The sequence below is a fragment of the Tetrao urogallus genome, assembly GCF_951394365.1.
Source record: "Tetrao urogallus genome assembly, chromosome: 1".
Lineage (NCBI taxonomy): Eukaryota > Metazoa > Chordata > Aves > Galliformes > Phasianidae > Tetrao > Tetrao urogallus.
The window spans coordinates 184656115-184669062 of NC_136813.1; the positions used below are offsets into that span (position 1 = coordinate 184656115).

Consider the following 12948-nt stretch of genomic DNA (forward strand, 5'->3'; position numbering starts at 1 on the left):
ATCTCCAAGACAGCAACAAGATTTATCCTTGGAAAATAGAATTTCAAGGAATTCAATAGAGCAAATGTGTTATTTATGAACAAAGAAAGCATTTGTTGCCCACAAGTATTTATTCTTTGATTTGTTAAGGCTGTTTTAATCTTACCCTTACACCTTTAAAATCTGGCATTTTGTACAACCATACACAGTTATGAATAGTAATATACATTCTTTGACTCCTTTGGTTAGATTATGTCAAAATTAATAACATACTTTAAATATTTTATTTTAAATAAAGGATTTGTAGAGAATTTCACTTGTGCCACTGGATGAATACAGAGAAATTTTGTGACAACAACAGAAAATGAAGTACAATTCACAGAATACACCTCATCTTAAGTTTTTTTGCACTATAACATTTTTGTTATAAATACAGATGATATTTTGCAAATACTCTTACCTTGTGTATTATCAAAACTTTTTTTTCAGTGTTTTTTTTTTCCTTGTGTTCTTGCTTATCCATACATTTTTATTTTTACACAGACAGACATGCTATATACATTTCACAGAGGCTTCTTTTCAGAAAAACAAACCTTTGTGAAAAGATAATCTGAAACATCACAGAACATTTCTGTGAATCAGCAGAAAATAATTCAAATATGTCTCCAAAATGAGCTCTCTACTTCATCATCCTACTTTAATGTGCACATTTCCCTCATCAAGAAGGCACTTGGTGGAAGAGACAAACACTAAAATATATTTTCTTTGCTTACCAATAGAAAATAACACACCTTGTCAGGCCTGAAAAGACTTCTTATGTCATATAGCTTATATGCACTGCAGACTACATGTAGACAAAAAAAAAAAAGCAAACATACATTAGCAGTATCTGATAATTACAGTTTCCAATATTATAGGTGTGTCTGATTGGTATAAATCCAACAAAGCATTAAAAAAAAGAATTAAAAATCTAAAAGCTGTGGAAAAATAATCAATAACATTGAGTTTCTATTAAATATATATATATACATATATATGTTAATAAATTCCTATTGCAAATTGTCAGAACACAGATATGCAGATGAGCAACACTGGGGTGCTCCAGTAATGAAATCACTCTTCATGATGGAAGATCTTCTAAAAAAATTCCAAATGCTAATTTGTAAAAACGTTATACATACTGGTTATGTTATTCTGCCTGCTCTCAGAGGATTAATACATTTAAAAATTACACCTTCCATGTTCATTCAACAATATTTTTTATTTTGTGAGACAAATGGGGATACACTATTAAGGATAGAGTCCTCAAAGAACTTGCTGAAATAGTCAGTTCTCCTCTATTTGACATAATAAAGATTATTTGGGGGTAGTGTTTCTTCTGAGAAACTGTTTTCAATCCTCTTTACTATGCAGTGACATATTGAAAAGATCAAACATCCTAAGGGACAAAAGTGCATAAAATATTACAGACATTAAATCCTCCCTACAAATTCACATTTTTTAGATCTATGCCTTTTATTCTACATTTAAATGAGTAAGACACTTTGGGCACCAATGAAAAAAACATGTTTAAAATCTGGAGCTGTGTCAAACTGCTGCCTGGGTTTGCTAAAGGATTAACAATTTGTAACTTATGTCAAAATATCTACTCTAAAATGACAGAGATAATATATTTCACTTATCTAATTCATGTTAAATACTCTGGCAGTGGAAGAAAACCTGCATATAGAAATCACAAGCATCTATCCTTAACAGTTAGAAGTTATTATATACAACTGATTGAATTTGTCAGAAGTTTTGCATAACCTTAGCTGTAAAAATAAGTTCATTAAGATCTTGTGGCATAGAATAAGATAATTAACAACATAATTTAAGATTATATTACAGTAGTATTGTGGTCAGCAGGTATGAAAGTTACAGAAACTTCATAGGGGATCTCTATAATTAAAAGGTTTACATGGAGATATAGTCTTATAAGTAGGGGCTACAGAATACAAATGCTCAGCAAGAAGCAAAGGAAGTTCAGGGGGGAACTTCTATTGTCTTTACATAGCTATCCAAGACCTCCATATTCCTCAATTTTGACAGTCTAATCTTATCTGGTGACTGCAAGGGCCATATCAGAACAAATACAAGATAAATACGCTCTCATCTGATGATTACTAACAATTAGGGGACAAAAGTCATGAAAAAAACCCCAGCAACCTCCCAAGCAGCTAACAGCTGCAACCCCCAGTCAAGTCCTCCCAGCTTCATGGCACTCTGCACAGGGTTGCATGGTATGGAATAACCCATGACCTAATTCTGGCCACATGTCCTGGCTCTGCTCTACCCCTACTGCTGCGCTATAAAGGCAACAGCTCTTCTTCAACTGGCCTGTTCTTGTTTCTACAACTCAACAACAACCTAACGTTGCTGTTAACATCTGTTTGTCTGAAACCAGGATGCGTAGGAAGAGATGGCAGAGACTGGAATGATCTACCTATTCCCATTAAGTTACCACATCGCTGGAATATTTCTTTGTTTTTGATCTAATAGCCTTATTCCCCTGTGTTGATTCCTTTTTTCCTGGCCACCTGTCTTTAAGCTTCCAAAGTACAGGTTAAATACAGTGGAAAATTCATTTCATGTAACTTATCAATTAATAAATTCTGCCAAATTGAACTTAAATTCTATGTGTTGTCATATTTAAGTCGAATCCAAAAATAATGAATGCCACTCCACTTCATAGGTGGAGAGTGCTGTCAAACAAACCTGTTGTCAATTGCAATGTATAAGACTGATAAGAACAATGGTACCGACCCAGAATACTTGGATTTCTCAGGCATTTGACTATATATAGCTGTTTGATGAAAGAATCTGCATTGTGAAATTCTTAAGGAATATGAACTGATGGTATATATTAAAATGTAGTTGTTATTAGGTACATAACAATTATTCCTCTTTTACTGAAGATTTCTTTTTGATAAAAAAAAGATGATTTATTTGTTTGTTTGTTTGTTTATTCGATGAGGGGTCTGGAGCACAAGTCTTATGAGGAGTGCCTGAGGGAACTGGGATTATTTCTTCTAGAGAAAAGGAAGTTTAGAGGTGAACTTTTTGCAATAAGGTTATAGAGAGGTGAGGCTTTGCCTCTTTTCCCAGGTTACTAGAGATAGGATGAGAGGGAATGGCATCAAGTTGCACCAGGAGAGGTTCAGGTTGAATATTAGGAAAAATTTCTTGTCTAAGAGAGCAGTCAGGTGCTGAAATGGGCTGCCTGTGGAGGTGGTTGAGTCACTGTCCCTGGAGGTGTTCAAGAAATGTTAAAATGTGGTGCTAAGAGACATGGTTTTGTGAGGAAACAATCAACAAACAAACAAACAAACAAACAAATAAATAAATAATATTGGTGGTGTGTGGATGGTTGGGCTAAATGATCTTGGAGGTGTTTTCCAACCAATTAAGCATCTCTAGAAATCTTTGTCCATCTTCTTATATGAGACTACTACCTAATTAGTATCTTAACTCAGTATAAAGTCAAATGGAAATTGAGCTCCAGAGAGTAGCTTTGAATGAAGTTCCAAAATATAAAAATGAGATTTCTCAGTGTGATGCTGTGCCAGGAACTCAGCACTTGAGTCTATGGAGACAGGAATCTCAAACAGAAGTAGGGAAGTGACCTTGCCTCATCAAATAGCTTGTCTGGTTGTAGTGCGTGCCCTTCCAGAACACTTAAAAATACTGTAGAGTTCAGAGGAAGGACACAAATATAATTGAGGAATCCTTGTGATAGGAGGATTAAGGAGCTATATTTATTCAGCTTATCAAAAAAGTGAAGAGGTAGCTTGATCTTTGTGTATAGGCACTTATACATGGAAAAGATTTGGAAAAGATAATGAGAGACTTTTCAACTTTGCTATCACAGGCATATCAAGGTTAAATGGCAGGAAGCTGATGTTAGATAAATTTAGCCTTGAGTAACTGGAAGTTTTCTAAGTGAAAGAATAGAGTTGCCATTATTTGGATTATTTTAAATGATAATGCATAATTTCCTGAATGTTTTAATTCAATATTTGGGAAAAATAATCCATTCAGTATGTAACTGACCACACAAAATGTTCTCATTCTGGCCCTTGTCTCTATCTATGATACACCCATAATTATTTATTTATCATTATTTCATAATATGTCATAATATTTATATATTATATATATCACCAGAGATTCGTATTTCCAACCATTCATTAAGATAATTATTACAAGCATATCCCATGAACTTGAATTTCTCACATAGACATATGCATTGATTGGGAAGGACATAAGGACATTTTTTTGTGCTACAAGACGATGTTTGTCTTTTCAGAAATGGATCAGAGACTGGCTAGATTTGAAGATGGAGTTGTTCTTTAAACTGGGGCAGAAAATTATTTCATATGTTGCTTGCCTAATTCTTACTCATTTTCTCAGGAATACATAGGTAAGTTGTGAGTTCAGTACAAAATTCTTTTTCAGGTTAAGGATGATGTAGATCTTTGTTTTGTAGTTTTTTCCTGTTATACCAAAGCACTTCTGTTGTTTGCTATGAGCATGGGGGTAATGCCACCTAATAAATTTTCTGCCTTTTGTGATTTTAGGAGGCATTTTCATTTCTTTTGAAATACACATTTTTAACTCCAGAACTTGAAGTGTTTTAATTGAAATAAAACGTAGTGCTTCTAGATGTTATGGTGCAGTTTCGCAGCCTGCAAGGTGATCATTCAGATTAGATGATATAATCATTTTTGGTTTAAAAAAAAAAAAAATCCTATGACTGTAGTTTGATTACTTGGCATCACTTTACATACATGGACTCTTGGCAACAGTTTAAAGATAATCTAAATTGTTTCACACGAACTGTAGATAACAGCAGCAATAAATAATCAATTTCATAGCATTTATCATTGCAGATTTAATTCCATAAATAGATTGTATTGATAAACATGTTAAGATCTAGGGGATAGGTGTCTAACTAGTGGCTTTTTATCCTTCCAAAAAGGAACACTTCGTCTCTGAGCAAATATTTTCAGTGTAAGAATTTGTCACACATTCTGTGCAATAAGGGACTGACCAACACCCACTTCTGTTTGTGTCAGTGAAGCCAGGTGTTCCTACTCCTTAATCCTCTAAAAGCTGAGAGCTGAGATGAGTAATTGGAAAAAGCATGGAGAGGGAATAACTGAGCAAATCATTTTGTTTTGGTTATAAAAAGATATGTCAGAAACAATATCCTAAAATAATATACATAAATCTGATATAATTTTGTTCCTCACCAACAGGTGAAAGAACTATGATATTACCACGTCATTACCATTATGTCATGTAAAAATTGAACTAAAATATGGCTTGAAGATTCTTTCTTAACTTATATGTCAATTTACTTCAGTTTGTTAAAGCAAGAACCGAGGGGCTTATTTTGCCTCTGTCTGGTGGAAAGTGTATTGCTCTGCTGAACCTTACCTTATTTTTGTTCTGAATAGAAAAAGAAGTTTTCTAATTATAAGAAGCAAGAATACGAATATGCAGAATATGCGTTAAGGACACATTGATTGTATCGTGCAAAATTTGGGTTGGATGATATCTGACTCTTGCTCTGTTCACACATTCTGAAAAAATGTCACGAGATAAAATTCATATCTGGATGACTGACAGCCAAATACAGATGCAAGTTTTTCTAATCTGAATGGCCTCTTTAACATTTGAAAGTATTTCACAAAGTTAATGTGTTTCATAAAGATAATAAGCTCCCTTGCTGGTTGGCAATTGCTTTGTATTTTGTAGACAAAAATATCTAGTACATTCTTGGTAACAGCAGCTTAATTGTTCGTTCGGCAAAGTTAGCACATATTTTCACCCGTTTGTAATTTATTTCTAAATGACAGAAGAATGTTAGTTAATTTGATGAAATGTTTAGAATTTGGAAGAAAACATTCAACAGGGTCAAAGTATTTAGAGAGACAAAAACCCCAAAAAAACCCTGCTTGTTACTGTCAATAACTACACTTGTATATTTTTAGAAAGGTAATATCTGGCAACAGCTTTACTAAAATGTACAGCCTGGAAATCCAAAGCAGTATGATTTAGCAGTAATATAACTACATATACATATATATATATGCATACATATTATATATGTATAATAATACAATATAATGTAATGTAATGTAATATAACATAATAAATATTATATATGTTATACATTTAATTTTTCAAATGGGTATGTGGTGTATCATAAAAGTTATAGGTAATTTGATTTGGGAAAAATATTTGTTTATACTCTGATGATAGAACACAAGTTTGAGGTTGAATCCTACCAATATTGCTTGTTGTTTTATTTGAACAACATGCTCAAGTGTAATACTTTAAATATTTAATTGAAATAATTAAAAATTACTAAAAACTATTTAAACATTAAAATAACTAGAATTGTGATACTTCCATAAGCCATAAAAAGCATGTAAGAAGAGTTTCAATGTGTAATGCATATTAATAAAACTTCTTCATTGTGAAAGATTTTAGTTACTGCATACTAAACTATATTAAGATTTTCTAGAAAATATTATATTATGTTAATATTTTTCTAGAAAAACTGGGAAAGGACATTCTCCTGTTTTGTTTTTTTTGTTGTTGTTTTGGTTTTTTTTTTGTTTGTTTGTTTTTTTTTGAGAAGCTTAAAGATTCTGATTTCCAGTAATTTCCAAGGAGTAGTGATCCACCAATTAGACAACCAAATTCTGCCTGGTTTTGGGACAAAAGTCTTCTGGTTTCAAATGCTTGTTGATATGAGCTCAGTTTATAGCAAGAAACAGCTCAAGCCTGATTTTGATGAGGAAATATAGATTTGTAGCTGAATAAGAATGTGAGACTTATAGAAGAGGCAGAGTACTCCTTTTTACAAGCTGGCATGTGCCTCACAAAAACATGCTAAATATTGGATTGGGACAGAAATTGCCATACAGTATGAATACAGTCGTAAACGTGGCTATGGGATATTATCACAGTCCAAAGGAAGAGCTGTAATGCTTCATTTGCTTACCAAACATCTATTCAGAAATGGCTGGCTTCATGTAAACATTCATTATTAACCAGTAGCAAAATATATTTTTTTGCAACATGAAGACTACTGAGACTGAAGAACAAGAGCATCAGCTGGACATTTTGTTCCACCAGAACAAAATATTTTGGCTTCTACAGTAAATTGCAAGTGTGAAGGTTGTAGAATATGTAATCCTACTATTTTTTTCAAGTTTTTAATGCCTACAGCTCTAGTTGTTGTTACCATACATATTATAATTCAAGAACCCCGTTTGTTTTTTTTTTTACAGAAATGGCTGCTTCTTGTCTGGACAATTAGCTCAGAAAGCAATACCAAGACTTATGTTTAAGGTAGGAGGCACAAAGCACGCATTTCTTCTATACATGCATTTCTTCTATTTCTTCTATGCTAATTCCACATGGAAGAGTGAATCTAGCTATATGTGCTTGCTAGGCTTATAGATGCAGAGAAGTCTGCTATAACAATTCTTTCCCTGTATGTCTAAAAATCTGCAAAGTGTTACTGTTCAAAAAAGGTATATAAACCTCAAATATACCTTGTACTACCTAGAGACATTCTGTTCAGAAATTGTTTTTCTACAACTATACTTAGTAATAAAAATGAGTTGAGAAAAATGCATGGAGTATAATGTCATGAGTCTTCAGTGAGGCTGGCTAGGAACCAGCAGTGCCATATAGGGATCACAGTATTCCCTAATTAGGATATTTCCATGGCTGGACCTAAAGACCTCGGAGAGCAGCTGCTAATCATTTATTATTCTCCTTTCCATGAAAGTCAGACAGAAGGAGATGAGAGCTGAGGTGGAGGAAATTGACAGTAATTGGAAGTTACTTTCTCAGGATAGTCTCACTGGAGAGATCAACAGAGTTTAAACTGCAATTTTCTGAGGACAGATTTGGTTCCTTTCCTTTCTGCAGTTACAAGATATCCTTATCCTGCAAGATTACAATTTGCTACTCAACCACATACCGTGTGTTATTTTTAAACTACCATACACACGGCACCTGTCTTTTTTAATCCTATAGTCAATTTTTCAGACAATGGAAACTGGTATAGCTACTACTTATAGCTCCTAGTGTAGCAAATATGTTTCCTGTTGGTCTACACAAACAGAAAAATGGTATTTTTCCCATGACTTCACTGTGGGTAAAATTTTAGAACTTCAATTTTACATGTGAAAATAATCAACTAAAAAGAAGGAAAGAAAAGACAATGATGTGTAAGGGGGGGAATCGTGAACCACACATTCTTATATAAAAACTTTGGTTTTCATTTTTTTGTGTTTTTGTTTGTTTGTTTGTTTCTATTTTTGTTGGCTTGTTGATTAAGTAAAGTTCCTAAATAAATAGACACTGCTTCTTTTAAACTATCTCAGGAAGACTGACACAAGGTTCATAATAGTGGTAAAGACATGCAAAAATTTCTTTGTTTTAAAATTGCTGATAGTTTAGTTCCAGAATTTTAGAAGACAGTGTCTGATAGTTTCAAAAATAAGTCCTGTGAAGGGTTCTGAACTAATGAACGCTGTTGATTTTAACAGAAGATGATGATGCATGGCATAGATTGGATTCTTATTTCTGGTGCTGTGTGTTGCTTCAGTTTCATTTTTTCAAACGTATGCTTCTTTACTCAGAATTATTAAAAGTTGTATAAGTATCTGATGGAAATACTTTATTATCATATAAGGAGTAGAGTTCATTAAAAAAAATCATACTTGTGATTAATATTTATTTGAGTCAACTGCATATTTTAAATGAGCTCTACCATCTATCCTTTGTTTTCCTGTTGATGATCCTGACCAGTACATCAATAAACAATACTGCAGGTATGAGAAAAGTATGAAATATATCTTCTATGACTTACTGGGTACAAAACTGTTAGCTAAATATGGAATGACAATTTAAGTGTGATGTAAAAGACAGAATAAAACCTGGTTGTTTGGAGAACTTAAGCTGAAACTGAGTAATTCTGATATAGAATAGCTAGGAGTAGGTTGGATTGGGGTGGGCTGGAATAACATTCACTTTGTAGTTCCAAACTTAAATACAGGAAATCACACAAAACAAGATAAAAGTTTGGCAAGAAACAATAGTAAAAAAACATCATCACCATCAATAACAACAAAAAAATATAGTGCGGTTTCAAATGAAGGTAGGCAGATCATAAACTTATACAGCATAATTCGAAGCCAATCTTTAATTTTTTAGGATACAGCAGACTTTTTCCAATTTGTGTAGGTTCATCTGCATAAAACTTTAAATATAATGCATTTTCATTTCCATTTTTAATAGATCACAGAATCACAGAATTGTAGGGGTTGGAAGGGACCTCCAGAGATCATCGAGTCCAACCCCCCTGCCAAAGCAGGTTCCCTATAGCAGGTCGCACAGGTAGGCATCCAGGCAGGTCTTGAACATCTCCAGAGAAGGAGACTCCACCACCTCCCTGGGCAGCCTGTTCCAGTGCTCCGTCACCTCACTGTAAAGAAGTTCTTGTGCATGTTTGTGCGGAACTTCCTATGCTGCAGTTTCTGGCCGTTTCCCCTTGTCCTGTCTCCACTCACCACTGAAAACAGTCTGGCCTCGCCATTCTGCCCCCCACACCTTAGATATTTATAGACCTGGATCAGGTCCCCTCTCAGTCTTCTTTTCTCGAGGCTGAACAGACCCAGTTCACTCAGCCTTTCCTCATAGGAGAGATGCTCCAGGCCCTTCACCATCTTTGTGGCCCTCCGCTGGACTCTTTCCAAGAGATCCCTGTCTTTTTTGTACTGATTTTGTACAAATCAACTGATTTTTTCAGAAACAATGGGATTCCCTACCATTTGTTTTTTTACCTCATAGTAGAATAAACAATTTCTTCAGCATTACTATGTATATGTAAGGGATAGTTTTAAGTGAACAATTTCAAAATTGAATTTCAATTTTAATAATTCCATCTGGATTTCCAAAGTCCACACCTAGGAGTATAATATATACCTTTACTCAGAGTTTCAACCTTATTAAATGTGAAGAAATTCAGTCCCTCAAGGCGGCTTCCCATATTTATTTATTTATTTATTTATTTATTTATTTATTTATGGAATTTCAGACTATACTCATTAATTCCAGAGGTTCTTTAGACTATACATAGGAGCAGGATGTAAGCAAGATCAGTCAGTCAGTCATTTATATGTCCATGCAGTAATACATAGTTTATTTGTATAACCTGGACGAGGTTAACTGCCTAAGTATATTTAAAATGAGAGATTGGTGTATTTAGTGATTCTTTAATGCTAGTCTAATCTAGATTTCAAACAGTTCAAACAGTTAAAATTGTCATCAAGGAGCTAACATATACTTGAATTCCTACAATTCTGTGATTCTGTGAATATGATCAACAATAAGAAGCTGAAATCAATAAAAAAAACAATTAAGCTTTTCCACATTCCATCCAACTAAGTATGTGCAATGCAGTACATTATTTCCTAAAACAAACAAAAATATTGACTTGAAGTTCTTTGCCTAATTCTCCAAAATACAACTATATAAATCATTAATTAGTTCTCCTATTCTCAATTTTGGACAACTATCACATTTCATTAGGGAAAATATCTCCTATATGACTTGTACGAAAACTCCCAGCACTTCAATTTAAATATTTATTTTTAACCATAGAGGCTTTGCTGTAATATAGGCAAGAAGAATCATTACTGTAAAACAAATTTCTTACCTCTGATGGATGTCCTACTCTTACAAAGGTACAAACTGGATCAAAAGCTCCTGTTCCACAGGCCAGAAGATGTGTTCTATTGTATCGGTGAAGGACACGGATGTAATTAGCACATTCATCCTAGTTCACATAAAGTGTAAACATAAGAAAATCTTAGCAATTCCATTAAAAATGATAAAAAATAAAATAACTTTTTTTTTTTTTTTAATATCTTAGGTATCAGATGATGCTCTTCATACTGAGAATTTCTTTTTTGTTATTTATAAAATTTTAGTTCTCCTACTTTATACGACTACTTCAGTCTCACCAAATCCATGAATGGACACTTACAACATGTTTAGAAGGAAGTTTAGAGCTCTGATTTATCACAATTTACTATAGGCACTTAACTAGTGAGGAGTGATTAAATTATAAAACATATTTTGCGCTTCTTCAACCTTGGATACATTTCACAAATCTAGATATTTGTTGCATTAGCTTTTATTATATGCAGTATGCATTAAAATGAGAGCAGTATATATGAACAGTCAACAAATGGCTTATTTATCAAGTTAAATGAACTTTATTTCAAGGAAGTAACACTTTTATTTTATTTTTCCATAAGACTACTGCATTTGTGTGTATGTGTGTGTAATGCATTGCTAATCAATACTTTTTATATTGTGTAGCCTCATGCTTTTTTAAGTTCCACCATTCAAGTCTTCCTTTGAAGAAGAAATTATTCAGTTTCCTGAAGGCAATACCCTGGGACTCATTAGTGTATTTGCAGTTTCATAAATATTACAATTAACAAACTTACAAGCATTGTTTTGAGTTGTGGGGTCATTACAATTCCTTTGATGAACTAGAAGCAGAGACTGAATAAAATTATTTATTTTGGGACTCCGCTGACTTGGTTTATCAGGCTTTTTATCATTATGTAGTATTTTCTGTGTGTGAAGAAAAAATTCTATTCATTTTCTTTAGTTGTATGATCTTTCTATTACTCAGACCCTGGGTTTTAAGATGTTAATACCACGTTTAAGGCAATTGTAATGAGATTAATCTCATCTAACTACAGCCATTCTGAAGTTTTTTGTTCTAACCTATGCTTTTCTTTTAGACTCTTTCAGTAGTCAATAAAGAAGCTCATATATCTCCAAAAAGCAAATAAGTCTATCCTAAAATTATTTTGTAAAAGAGAGTGGAGGAATTTCATTTTGGAAACTTTTCTTCAGTTTTCAGACTATATGAGAAAAATCTTGGGTTTTAATGTCCATCTGCAAGAGGTTAATGTTCCAAAGAATAACTCTGTAGTGGAGCCATGGAAAGAATTTGTGTAGCTACATTAGATTCAGAACTAAGAATCTATCATTTTTTTTTCTTCAGTCCTTTGCATCATTCAGTGCAAGTGATCAAATTTATGAAACAAAAAGAGCAAAAAACACAAAATAAAATAAAAACTCATATGGAAAAACTATCCTTTGTAATATGCTTCTCCTTAGCCTTTAAGTGAGAGGATATGTCATGGCAATTGAGAGTTATTTTTGCCAATAGGATGTTTGACTTGAACATAAAGGTTTAAAATGAAATAATGGGGAAAAGAGAGTTATTAGCAACCCTGCAAGTGAGTGATGGACAAGGTCAATGAACATGGGCATATAGTGGTGTGACAGGAATTGTAACACAAAATCAACAAAAAGGAGTCACCTTCAGCACTTGAATGTAAGCAAGGAAGTATCTACCAAGAACCATTGGGAAGAAACCCAGCATGCTGGAGTGCCTCTCCATTCCTGTATGATAATGCATGCAGTACGAACAATAAAGATGATGAGTTAGGGATGTGCATGCAGTTGCAATACTATGATGTTGCTGTGATCATGGAGATTTTGTTGGATGGCTGGAGGGACCATTGCAATGGGAGGATGCAGGCTTTTGGGGGAAGATAGAAAGGGGGTCTGTTGCAGGAGGTGAGATAAAGGGGTGTTGTCCTTTATGTGAGAGAGCAGTTAGAGCGCATTGAGTTCTGCTTGGAGATGGATGAGGAGCCAACTGAGAGTTTATGGGTTAAGATTAAAGGGAAGACAGGGGTAGCTGACATTATCACTCAATCATGCTCTAGGCGACATGAAAAATTAGAATGAATAGGTGAGGCTTTCTGCAGACAGATAGGAGCCTCACATTCGTAGGATCTGATTCTCATA

At 33.8% G+C, this 12948-nt stretch overlaps 1 protein-coding gene across 1 annotated transcript in view; it reads right to left on the minus strand.

Moving 5' to 3' along the window:
- Positions 1–12948, minus strand: part of SEMA3E (semaphorin 3E) — a gene marked incomplete at its 3' end in the record, with an annotated part of 125862 nt that overhangs the window by 39007 nt on the left and 73907 nt on the right. The window contains exon 4 of the mRNA XM_079549579.1: positions 10766–10885. Within this exon, the coding sequence (XP_079405705.1) occupies positions 10766–10885 (120 nt within the window). The remainder of the gene's footprint in view (positions 1–10765; positions 10886–12948) is intronic.